Raw genomic sequence first — 12,940 nt, forward strand, 5'->3', positions numbered from 1 at the left:
TTCTAAACACCGTCTGTACCTTTGTAAAAATTTCGGCAGAATTTATCTCTGGCTTAAGCCAGCTTTCTGTGCCTATAACGATTTCAGCTTCGGTGCTTTCTATCAGCGCTTGAAGTTCTGGTACTTTACCAACGCAGCTTCGACAGTTGACAATTACAATACCGATTGCTGCTTGGTCCCCGCATGTCCTGACTTTGCCCCGCACCCGTTGAGGCTGTTGCCCTTTCTGTACTTGCCCAAGGCCATCTAACCTAAAAAACCGCCCAGCCCACACCACACAACCCCTGCTACCCGTGTAGCCACTTGTTGTGTGTAGTGGACTCCTGACCTATCCAGCGGAACCCTAAACCCCACCACTCTATGGCGCAAGTCGAGGAATCTGCAGCCCACACGGTCGCAGAACTGTCTCAGCCTCTGATTCAGACCCTCCACTCGGCTCTGTACCAAAGGTCCGCAGTCAGTCCTGTCGACGATGCTGCAGATGGTGAGCTCTGCTTTCATCCCGCTAGCGAGACTGGCAGTCTTCACCAAATCAGATAGCCGCCGGAAGCCAGAGAGGATTTCCTCTGATCCATAGCGACACACATCATTGGTGCCAACATGAGCGACCACCTGCAGATGGGGGCACCCTGTACCCTTCATTGCATCCGGAAGGACCCTTTCCACATCTGGAATGACTCCCCCCGGTATGCACACGGAGTGCACATTGGTTTTCTTCCCCTCTCTTGCTGCCATTTCTCTAGGAGGCCCTATTACGCGCCTGACGTTGGAGCTCCCAACTACCAGTAAGCCCACCCTCTGCGACTGCCCGGATCTTGCAGACTGAGGGGCAACCTCTGGAACAGGACAAGCAGCCATGTCAGGCCGAAGATCAGTATCAGCCTGATACAGAGCCTGAAACCGGTTCGTCAGACAAACTGGAGAGGCTTTCCGTTCAGCCCTCCGGAATGTCTTTCGCCCCCTGCCACACCTTGAGACGACCTCCCACTCTACCACAGGTGAGGGATCAGCCTAAATGCGGGCAGTATCCCGGGCAACCACAGTCGTAGTCCGATCAGGGGATGCGTGGGATGAGCTGGACGTCCCCGACAAACCCCCATCCGGACCCCCACAGTGATGCCCATTGCCAACAGCCTCAAGCTGTATGACCGAAGCCAACACTGCCTGAAGCTGGGAGCGAAGGGATGCCAACTCAGCCTGCATCCGAACACAGCAGTTGCAGCCCCTATCCATGCTAAAAACTGTTTTGCAAAGAACGTCTGAACTAATCTACAGAGAGCCCAAACAAATCAACAAAATTTAAACGGTTATTAAAATACAAGATTGCCTAGTAAATGCAGTAATGCTGCTACTTGCACACTGCTGACACTGCTCGGCGGCGGAAGGAGACTACGCGAATTTACACTATTCAGGTACTAAAACGCGATGCTACACTCTCAAATACTATAATACGCCCGAAATTTATGAATTAAACAATGCAAGTACCAAAAACACGCAAAGAAATTAAGAATTAAACTATGTAACAAATGAGTGAGCTAGGAGTATACGACTTGCTGCTCAGCTGCTTATCCAACGGCGGCAGGGAGCACACTGACTGTGACCAACCGACACTGGCCGTTCAAAACAAAAACAGAAGACAAACGACTATGCGACTTTACACTATTCAGGAACTAAAACGCAATGCTACAACTCTCAAATACTATAATACGCCCGAAATTTATGAATTAAACAATCCAAGTACCAAAAACACGCAAAGAAATTAAGAATTAAACTATGTAACAAATGAGAGGGCTAGGAGTGTACGACTTGCTGCTGCAGCTGCTTATCCAATGGCGGCAGGGCACAGAAGTGTTTAGAAATAATGCAGGAATATGTCATGTTTAATAACATGGCTAGAAGAGTAAGGAACAGCTGGTTGTTTGTGAGTGATGTCAAAGGGTGAAGTTTAATACACTAGCTATGCAGGGAGATGTACAGAAAATGAGCCCCAGTAGAGCAGGTCATTTACTCCTATTGATTTGTTTGGACCCCTGCCAGAAGGTTATGGTGGGCTGAAATATATATTATTAGCAGTAGATGTATTCTCTAAACATATCAAACTATATGCTCTAAAACAGCCACAAGTAAGAGTGCAGTTAATAAACTGGAAAAGGACTACATAGTGAATATCAAATTGCCTGAAAAGATCTTATCAGGAAATGTAGCACAATTTACTTCCACAGTGTGGGAGAAATTTATAAAAAGGGCAAACATTAGACATGTAAGGATATTGGTGTGCCACCTGGCAAGCAATCCAGCTGAGAGGTACATGTGGGGACTGGGTAGGTTATGCAAGATTTACTGCAGCAAAAAACACACTACTTGGGTGGTGCATGTGGCTGTATGTGAAGATCATATAAATACCGTTAAGAGTAATGGTACTGGTTTCTCTCCATATGAAGTAATGATAGGATGAAAACCTGGTAATTTGATAGCAGAGAATACTGAGCTTCCTTCAGCTAATCTTTGAACCGAACACGAGAGGAAGGCACTGGTTAATCAACATTTACTAAAGAAGGGTTCTGAAAGAAAGAAGAGACATGATGGAAAGTATAGGACAGTTAAATTTAAACAGGGAGATAGAGTCTTAGTCATAACTATAGAAAAATCCAGTGAAATTTATGAGGAAACCAAAAAAATTATTTGAATTGTATCACGGGCCATTTGAAGTAACACAGTGCCCACATTCCAATGCCTACAAACTGATGTACTCAATATCAAAGAGACCTTTGGGTCTGTGAAATATAACTGAGCTAAGGAAGTATGTTGAAAAGTGAATGAAGAGAATAAAACATACTCAACTGTATATGAAGTGAATATTTATTACCATTGGTATATGTGTTGACGTAAAGGGAAATTAAAGTCTATATAATGATACGATTGTTAGAGGTAAAGGAAGAGTTATGAGGGATTTATGTATGTGAACATACCTACATGAATGCATATATGTGGGGAAATATTAAATAAAGCAACTGTTGCATGGGAAATAATTCATGGAGGTTAAGTCTGGTGCATTTTGATGAGATGAGTAAGGAAATGTACAGTACATTGATTGTTCTCTCTTGTGTCAGTATGTAAATATAATGTTCAGATTTAGAATCATGGAAATCAATGGGTCTGGGATTAGGTTCATCTAGTGTGGTGGGTATTTGTGCAGATGTAAAAACCAGAATTAATTGTTAATTTGTCAATTGGTACTGTGGGTACCTTGTGGGATGCAAAGGAATCTTCTCAAAATTTAAAATGATTTGTGTATTTTCAATTAATATATGGGAACACCCTGCTGTTTTAATACATATTTAATAAAATTTATTGTTGCCTTGATAAGTCTCACTTGAGATCCAAACACAGTGGACACGTAGTGAATCAGGGAAGGGTTTCTGTATCCTGATCACTGGGGAGTCGTGGGTAAAAAATATTGAGCACTCACTCGTGGGGACTTTTGTTTGCACTTGTTGATAGGATATGCTTGGCTGGTGAAGGGGGCACAGCACTGCTGGCTGTATACTGATGTGGAAGGTGTACAATTGTGCCAAGACTGCCTTGGACACAAGAATCCAGTTGCGCCAACCTGATGCGAGTACAGGAAGAACTGTGTGTGTATGTACATGTGAAAAAAAATGAAAGTGATAACATATTGAAATCTTAAGTGCTGCATATACAAAGACTAGATCAGCATTTATTTCATGTAAAATCACATTGGTTCCTTGCCAATTCAAAGACTTGATTATCAAATTATTAAAAGCATGTTTAGGTAAAAATACAATTATAGATGAATTGCACTACTCTGTATAGTATATAAAGTATTAGGAAAAATCATGGCTGGATGGTTAAGAACATATGTAGAAGAGTATCTAGGAGACTACCAGTGTGGTTTCAGAACTAATAGATCAACTGCAGACTAGATTTTCACTATCAGACAGATCCTTGAAAAATGTTATGAGTACAACATTGATGTCCACCTGCTGTTCATTGACTTCAAACAACCTTATGATAGTATCAAGAGGGATCAACTTTGGAAGGCAATGCAAGAGGCAGGAGTCCATAACAAACTTATAAGATTGGTTCAAATGACTTTGAGAAGAACAGTATGCAAAGTAAAGATTGAGGGCACTTTATCAAAGGCATTTGAAGTTAACCAAGGACTGCAGCAGGGTGATATGCTCTCCACTATTCGGTTTAATGTCACCTTGGCGAGTGTAATGCAAAAGACACAAAGCAACAACCCTGGGGGAACACTGTTTAATAGTGACTCAGGAGCTTGCATATGCAGATGATATTGATTTGTTACCCAAGAGGGAACAGGACCTGGGAGAAAAGCTTGAAAAAGTAGAAAGATATGGTGCAGAGGTGGGGCTGACCATTAATGAATCAAAGACCAAGTATATGTTAACATCTAGGAAAAGATATAGTGAAGGAGAAAGAAGCATGACTTTGAACCAAAAATAATATGAACACTGTGAGAGCTTTAAATATCTTGGGCCACTGGTAACTGAGAATAATGATATGAGAGAAGAAATACATGCAAGGATTGCAGATGGTAACAGGAGCTACTTAAAGTGTTTAAAGTGGTTAAAGTGTTTAAAGTAAGGAGCATTAGTAGGAATCTGAAGCTGATGGTGTACCGTACAGTAGTTAGACCTATGGTGATGTATGGTTCGGAGACCTGGACTATGACACGAAATGATGAGGAGTGTTGCTGAGATGGGAAAGGAAGATACTTATGAAAATCTATGGGCCAGTGAATGATAGGGATTTTTGGAGAATCAAAAAAAATAAGGAGATCAGAGAGTTGTACAACAAACCAGATATCGTGACTGAAATAAAGAGCAAAAGACTACGTTGGTTGGGACATGTAGAAAGAATGGCGGAGAACAACACAGTCAAGGAAAGTTTTCAAAGGAAAACCCGGTGCAGACCCTCCTCCTTTCCCCCCCCCCCCCCCACCCCCACCACCACCACCACCACCACCTTGGGCCTGTCACCAGTCCCAGCCTCACAGCCTCACTACCCTGGTGTGGGTGCAATGATTTGATTGCTGTCCATCCTGGGTTCCCCCTACAGTCCATGGCTCTCAGAATCTCCAGATGTATGAAGTCTCTGCTGCAGGCCATCTTTTGCAACATCACCAGTACCAGCTACACCACAGATAGCTGGAGATGGTGCCTTCAGTCCCTGCTACTTACCACCTCACACTCCCCCACCTCTTCAGTCACCAGCTCCACTTCACCCCGGCCAGGCCTTCAGTGCCCTGTGGAAGTGGACCCTGGCACCCCCATCTGTCTCTATTCCAGTTCCAGAAGAGATGGTCAAATCTACAGTGGTTGCTCCATGCATGGCTGGGCCTGCTCCTGACAGTCCTGAGGTTCTCGACATAGAAATGTAAGGTGTCCTGGACTCAGCCCCGCCGGGGTCCTCCTGGCCCTCATGCTGACAACTGACCCACCACCCCCTTATCACAGTCAGCACTGTGAGCTGCAACTGGGTGCTGCAAGACAAGTGACGGAAAGAAGTCACACCCTTGAGGCAATCGCTGTGTCACCTGGAAGGTTCCCATGGCTGACCTGCATGATAAAAGTAGGTGCTCCACCAGGAAAGGCAGTTTTCATTGGTGCCCCATATGACCTGCATATTATGCCAGGTACTTGTGATGACAACTACTGCCTCATGTCTGAACTACACTTGGACTGTGTGATTCTATACTTCTTGTTCACAATTTGTCTAACCAGCAAATACAGAACAAAGAGTATCAGTAAGTGTAAACCTCAACACTTTGTTCAGTGACTCATTTTCTATCACAGTAGTACATCACTCAATGCTCATAAATCTTCCCATTAAAAATTTGTTGTAATAGAATGTTTTAAGTGTCTCAGTGTCCTGGATTCTATTGGTTGTTCATGATCTCTTTAGAATCCAGTAAGTTTATGATCATGCTATCATCTTCAGAGATTATACATTTAACAAAATTTACAGCCATACTTTTTTGCGGATGTTTTAAGTAGCAGCCATTCTGCCTGGTAAGTTATTTTTAAGGCAAAAGAAACTGCATAACATAAAAAAATCTAACACCCTTACATCAGTTTAATATTACCAAAAAAGAAAAAATATTTTTCTTATATCCAAGTAAGTCTTTGTCAGATTATACGTGTGCCAGAAATTTCTGGACCAGTTTTGGTAAAAGACATAGATACAACACTAGATTTGCATTAAGGTACATGAACAGACACAGAGGCAGGTTTCACACACATATTTGTATGCCACTGAAATCTGTTTATGTAGGACTATGCCGAGGGGGTAGTCACAATGGTGTAAGCATCTCTGGACTACCTTCAGCGCCTTCGAAAAGTATTAATAGGGTGTAATACGTAATTGTCATAACCTTTCTCTCAGACTGAAATATTTACACTCATTCAATAGGATTGCCTCATAAGGAAACTATACTACTTACTGACTTCTTCCTCTTGCGTCAGAATATTACTATGCATTAGGACAACTGTAATCTACATAGATACCCTCATCTCCTTCATTCTCTTTTCCTGTATCTACCAGGCATTAGACTATTTCTCCTGTTTCATTACAATTTTCTAGAAAAATAATCCCTTGGCCCTAAAGAATTCAGGAACAAAGTAGACATATTACTTATCATTTGTTAACCAATTCTTCAAAAATCTAAATCCTGCAGAAGTTCAACTTCTGTTTGAAGAAATCACCCTCCTGCACCATTCAAAATTTCAATAATGCTAGACTAGTGTATCATCTGATCCCCAATAATAATATTCCATGATGGAAATATTTCTTTGCTTCATACCCTTGAGATCAAAATAGGTCCAGATCCCACATAGAACTTTAGCTTAATCAGTCTATACCTCTGCTAAATATCATTTACCCAACCCACCTACTCTTGATAAGCCATCAAGAATTTCACACCTCTAACCTTCTTTCATCTTCCTTCCCTTGTATCTTTCTTAATGATACCAATCTCTTAGCACATGAAAATAGCGAGTGAAAATTGATCTCTAAATCATCACCTTCTGTACAGTATTGGCTCCATCATTGTGCTGATGAACTGTAGATATTATTTGATGGAGAAGTTTGGTAAATAGTTGATACAGACACATACAATCCCTCCTGCAGGGGTCCCTTTCCTAAAGTCTTTTGTGGTCTTTGAAGCCTGCTCATATGCTTAAGTCTATTCCAAAACCTTTCAAATTACTTCATTTTCTCCCCTATTCCATCACCCTCCACACATCCACTGTACAATATGCTTCTCTAAACTCATGAACCTAGCGTACTTGCATTCTCCATTTTAGTTGGTTATTGTATTCCCAACTCAGCTGACTAACACTTAACTACTACTAACCTAATATCAGTTTCGTACATTAAAGATATAAGTACTATTACCACTTTCTCCTTCACCTCTCTACAACATTTCCTATTCCATCCCAATCATGACCCTTACTTCTGTTCCCTCCTTGTTCACTACTATGGCCTTTTTGTCATCAAACACCATCTTTCTCAACATCTTGCTGACTGCAGACCTATCAAACCATTCTTTCATACAGATATGACTCAGAAGTTTTTCATCCATAACTATTTTTCCCAATGGAAAGAAGATAAACAAACAAATCTGTGGCATATCTATGGGTGTTAAAATGGCAGCCTTGCATACCAATCTGTTCATTGGTCATCTAGAGGAATCATTTCTGATGCTCAAAATTCTGAACTATGCTTTTGATACTAACTGATTAATATTTTCATGATCTACACTCAAGGGTAAGACACTTTATTTTAATTCCTCAGTAACTTCTCATTTATACATTTCACTGAGTGTTTTATGGTTGAGTTAGCAACTCTCTTGGATATCATTCTATAAGTCTCAGATGTGTCCGTATAATCACCCATCTATACTGAAATCATTGGCTGCAAAACATACCTCCAGTTCAATTGATTGCTTCCACCTCTTGGACACTTAAAGGTCCCTCCTATATGTTGTGGCCATCCACAAATAGCATACCTGCTGTGATAAATAATTCCCTTCCTAGGAAATGTAAGGCCTCGACAAAGCCTTTGCAGCAACATTTAAACAAATATGGATCACAAATACATCAGCCATTTTATATCCTCCCACATCCCTAATACACCAACCACCCTCACACATGAGACCTATAGGAACAGTCCCCTATTACATAGTATCATTCAAGTCTGCCACCTTCAAATCAGCTGAATCACAACTGTCACAATGAATTTGACTTCTCTTTATTGTGCCTTGAAATGAGTAACCTTGAAATGAGTAATCTAAAAACATTCTGGTCCATATACAAGACAGAAGATAAGTCCACACAGCATAATCCTCTTTAAGTTTTGGCACTACTGTATCAAGTGAGAGGGTAACCAGACATACCATAAATCAGTCTACTGTAAGTAATGCACAGACTTTTTTGTCAGGATAACTACCCACCATCTGTCTTTGAATTTGAATGGCTGCCACCAAACTGTAGTTAAACACCAATTTGAGTGTCCCATGGCAGTGTATGTAGGTCACAGTAACATCTGTCTGTTTCAAAAGCTGCTTCATGACCTGTGGAATCTGGATCCTTCCCTTTCTGATACTAATTACACAGGTGGAAACTATTCTCCCAATATCTCCTTCAGTCAAACAATCCTCCTGGATTTAGTGACTGCTAGTCTCTGTCACATACCTACACCTGCACTGTTAGTGAACCATTTCCTATAATAATCCCCTTAGCCAATGAGATTCTTACCTTTCCTTCTCTCATTTTGTTACATTTATCAGTGAATAGATGCCCATGTACACTGAATCAGCAGCAGTTATCAACAAGAATACAAGTTTAAAAGCTGAGCTGCAATCTTAACCTTATTGCTTACATGCCTGTATTTGCAGTGAGAATGATGTCAGATGCAGGAGATATAAATATAATGAGATCATATTCTGGGGCAACTTATCAAACTGAGCAAAAGTTTTTAGGGTTCAAAATTGTGTGGTGTAAAAGCAAGAACATCATGTAGAAACCTGTTCAAGGAATTTTGAATTCTAACCACTGCTTCTCAGTATATTTATTCCTTAATGAAATTTGTTGCTTGAAATACACCTCTGTTTCCAACCAATAGCTCAATACATAGTATCAATACTAGGAATAAGAACAATGTACATAAAGACCTAAAATCATTTACCTTGGTCCAAAAAGGGGTCCAATATTCATACATTTTCAATAAATTGCCAGCAACCATAAAAAACTTGGTTTCAGATAAAGCAGAGTTTAAACAGAGTTTGAAAGACTTTTTGATAGGCAACTCCATTTACTCCATAGATGAATATCTTAACAGGGACTGTTAAGCCAGCTTAAGTAAAAATGTCCAGCTTAAGTGAAAATGTCCGTTAGATTTCAGTTTTGACAGCACTTGGTCACAACAGTCAAGATTAGGTATTTTGTGTATGATAAATTTATTAAGCTTGCATAACAGTGTTTCATTCTGACAGCATGTTAATTCTGTAAATATTAGCTGTTCCAGCTTACCGCATTGTATTCACCTATTTCAACAATCTCCTGACAAATGATCAGGGTAGTAAGTATTATATTCAAATGTTTTATGTTATACTTTCTGACATGTTCCACACCCATGAGAATCATCTCATTTTTTGGGTCTATGGAATGAAAACTTAATCTAATCTAATCAATTCAAAGTTCAGTGGGTCAACTCTCTACGTAGCAGTTACCTCAAACAGTGAAATTCTTTATGTTCAAAGAAACATCATTCATTTTTATTTTGATTAAACTGTGATTGAAAATACTTATTACATGTAAGTCTGCTTAACAGTACAGGATGTATCAAAAAGAATCATCTGATTTTAAAAAATCATAACTATTATGCCATTTGAGATATGTACTGTTGGAAAGAGCAAACTCTCAAGTTTTACATGGTTCTTGCTAGTTATAGTTGTCTCTAAGTGTGGGAATTTTTAAATCAAAGGACTGCTGAACAATGGATTGGTCACACTGGACAAAATGATTCAGCCTTACATTACTGGCCTCCAAGGTCTCTGGACCTGACTGTATGTGATTATTTATTATGGGGGTTTATAAAAGACTCGTTTATGTGCCTCAGTTAACAACAACAATGAATGAACTAAGAGATCACATAAATGCAGTTGTGGAAGCTGTAACTCAGGACACACTCACTGCAGTGTGGGAACAATTTGAATACCGCACATATGCTGTGCATCTAAAAGGGGCCATACTGAACATCTCTGAAAAGGGATTAGTTTTTTTTAATTTCCTGTTTATCAAAAAACAAAAGCATTGTATATGTTTATTAGTTTCGGAAATATAAATGTGCCAAACTGGATGATTCTTTTTTATACATCCTGTATAATTTAATGAGAGGGTATGTGTCACATGTAAATATCACAGCTTTTACTTCCAGTTGGTGGTTTGGTACATAATTTTGAAATTAATGTATTTCCGTTAATGAATGGACAGCCTTCTGAAAGAAAATCTGACTTCACCAATCATGTGAAGCTAAGATTGTGTGCCTCAGAAATAAAACTGTTAGCTACAGCAACTGAAATGACCATGTGAAAAGAATTTACCAAGATTAAAGGAGCAATGGTAATCAGCCACATAGATGTAGTTACTCACATAATTTTTTTGTGTAGATTTCAATTGTCACTTTTAAGGGTAATTGGTATGCTAATGAACTATAACATGAAGATGCAAAAGGGGCGACAGATAAAGTTCCATAGTATCTTCGTCAAGTGGTAAATTCAAGCTTTGAATAATACCTGTGAATGATTTCAGTAGTAGTACCATTTAGTGAGATGAGTCAGTGGGTGATTTTTAGCACATAAGTGAATAAATAATAAATTCAGTGCACCCACCAGTTAAAATGTTACAGAATATCTTTCCCATGGATATTAAAATGATATGACAGCTATATGGTGAATTATATTGTACAAATCAGAATTAAAATTTAAGTGTATTAGTTACCTCAGTTGGTACACAGTGTCTGGAGAATGTTGGCTTTCTTTACTTATTTTTCTGATAACCCAGCTACAATTTTCCAGTAGTGTATTACTTGGTTGCAAACTATAAGAAACAGTATTGATATGATTTTTTTGTGTGAGAGCTGAAGATCTCATTAGATTATTATTTGATATGAAACATTAAAATGACTGAAAAAAGTTGACTAAATAACACTTAAGGACTGTTGCAATAATGAAGTGGCATTACATATTCCCAATTTAAATTTGCAGTGGATGTACCAGTTTAGTATCCACCCAACATACCTTCAACATTAGTCTGGAACATTTGAACAAATACACCATTTGGTGCAAGCTGGTGTAGCACACATCTCAGAAACTGGTGTGCAACACTAATAGCACCACCTGGTAAATATATATTTGTCTCAGCCTGCCATGGGTAGGTTGCATTGAGAGCTATCCTGAAAAAGAAAAGAAAAAATGACTAAGAGGACTTGAAGTGGCTTGTTTACAATCACCAACAATATGAAACAAGTCACAATATGAAACATAGTCACAACAGAATAAATTTTAGGGCAAATGTTACATGTTAACATGATCACAAGATGAAGCAATGAACCACAAATATGGAATTTAACATTTTATTAATTGGTGTTTCCATGCTGAACAAACATGAAATGGAAAACTTCTCCTTGTTTAAAATTGTTTTTTGAATGCCACATTACATTTAATCATAAAACAAACACAAGAATTTTACACATAGTACACAAATGGTGGAAGCCAGTGTTTATGCACAACAGTTTTTAGTATCTCAAGCAAAAACAAATCTGTGATAGCAAGATAATATACTCCGATTGCATGAGATGCAGAAGTGGGAACCATAGTTTTTGTTGTTACACAATATCATGAACAGAAGGCACAAGCTGGCAACCATCATGTTATGTTGTGAAATATGAGTGACAAATGTTTCCCCTCAATGAAAGTAAAACAGTTACAGTTAGGTAATGTTGGCTATGGACCAGACAGTAAGCTACATACACCATATCATTATAATATTTACTTTTACTCTAAAGCTGAAGATTTGCTGACAGTAATAGGGCAACAGAAACAGCTTTTTGTAATGTGATACTATCTGAGGGGAAAACAGACCAACAGAGATGCTACTATAAAGAATGGATGTAACAGAGTAACTATATCTTGTCTAATCATATCTTCTTATACTATTAGTTGTGGACCAAGCAAAGGATCTCATGTCATTGCCATCCAGTTAATTAATAACCTATGAAAAAACTCAGGTAATAATTTGCAATTTTTCAATGAAGAGTAGTTAAGCTATTTCACAATTAAAAACAAAGGTCATATTGAGTTCACATACATTTTCAGCATTTACAGCAATAGCAGTAGAGGTGTAGGTGACCTCATTGCTCCCCATTCATAAAGTTTATTTACTTCCAGGCAGGCCACTTATTTATTTTGAATTGACCACCTTAATCCAGCAACTTTTCCCCCCTTTCTCTTACTTTGAGATTTCAGTGCACATCACCCCATGTGAGGAAGTCTCATTTAGTCTGATAGGGCCCTTCTGATTGACCATTTTCTTACCAACTATGATCTGTATCTCCTCAATTATGGTACTCCTGCACCTTTAGTGCCATCAATGGCACATTTTCAACTGTGGACCTAAAGATCTCTTCCCTCAATATTGTGGTTTCACTACATTGGTCACTACATGATGATCTTTGTGACAGTAACAGGCCGGCCGTCGTGGCCGAGTGGTTCTAGGCGCTTCAGTCCGGAACTGCGCGACTGCCGCGGTCGCAGGTTCGAATCCTGCCTCGGGCATGGATGTGTGTGATGTCCTTAGGTTAGTTAGGTTTAAGTAGTTTTAAGTTCTAGGGGACT

At 39.4% G+C, this 12,940-nt stretch overlaps 1 protein-coding gene across 1 annotated transcript in view; it reads right to left on the reverse strand.

Moving 5' to 3' along the window:
* Window positions 1-12,940, reverse strand: part of LOC124723145 (protein unc-79 homolog) — an 868,025-nt gene that overhangs the window by 201,279 nt on the left and 653,806 nt on the right. Inside the window, exon 41 of the mRNA XM_047248336.1 lies at window positions 11,345-11,499. Within this exon, the coding sequence (XP_047104292.1) occupies window positions 11,345-11,499 (155 nt within the window). The remainder of the gene's footprint in view (window positions 1-11,344; window positions 11,500-12,940) is intronic.

Source organism: Schistocerca piceifrons, chromosome X (assembly GCF_021461385.2).
Source record: "Schistocerca piceifrons isolate TAMUIC-IGC-003096 chromosome X, iqSchPice1.1, whole genome shotgun sequence".
Lineage (NCBI taxonomy): Eukaryota > Metazoa > Arthropoda > Insecta > Orthoptera > Acrididae > Schistocerca > Schistocerca piceifrons.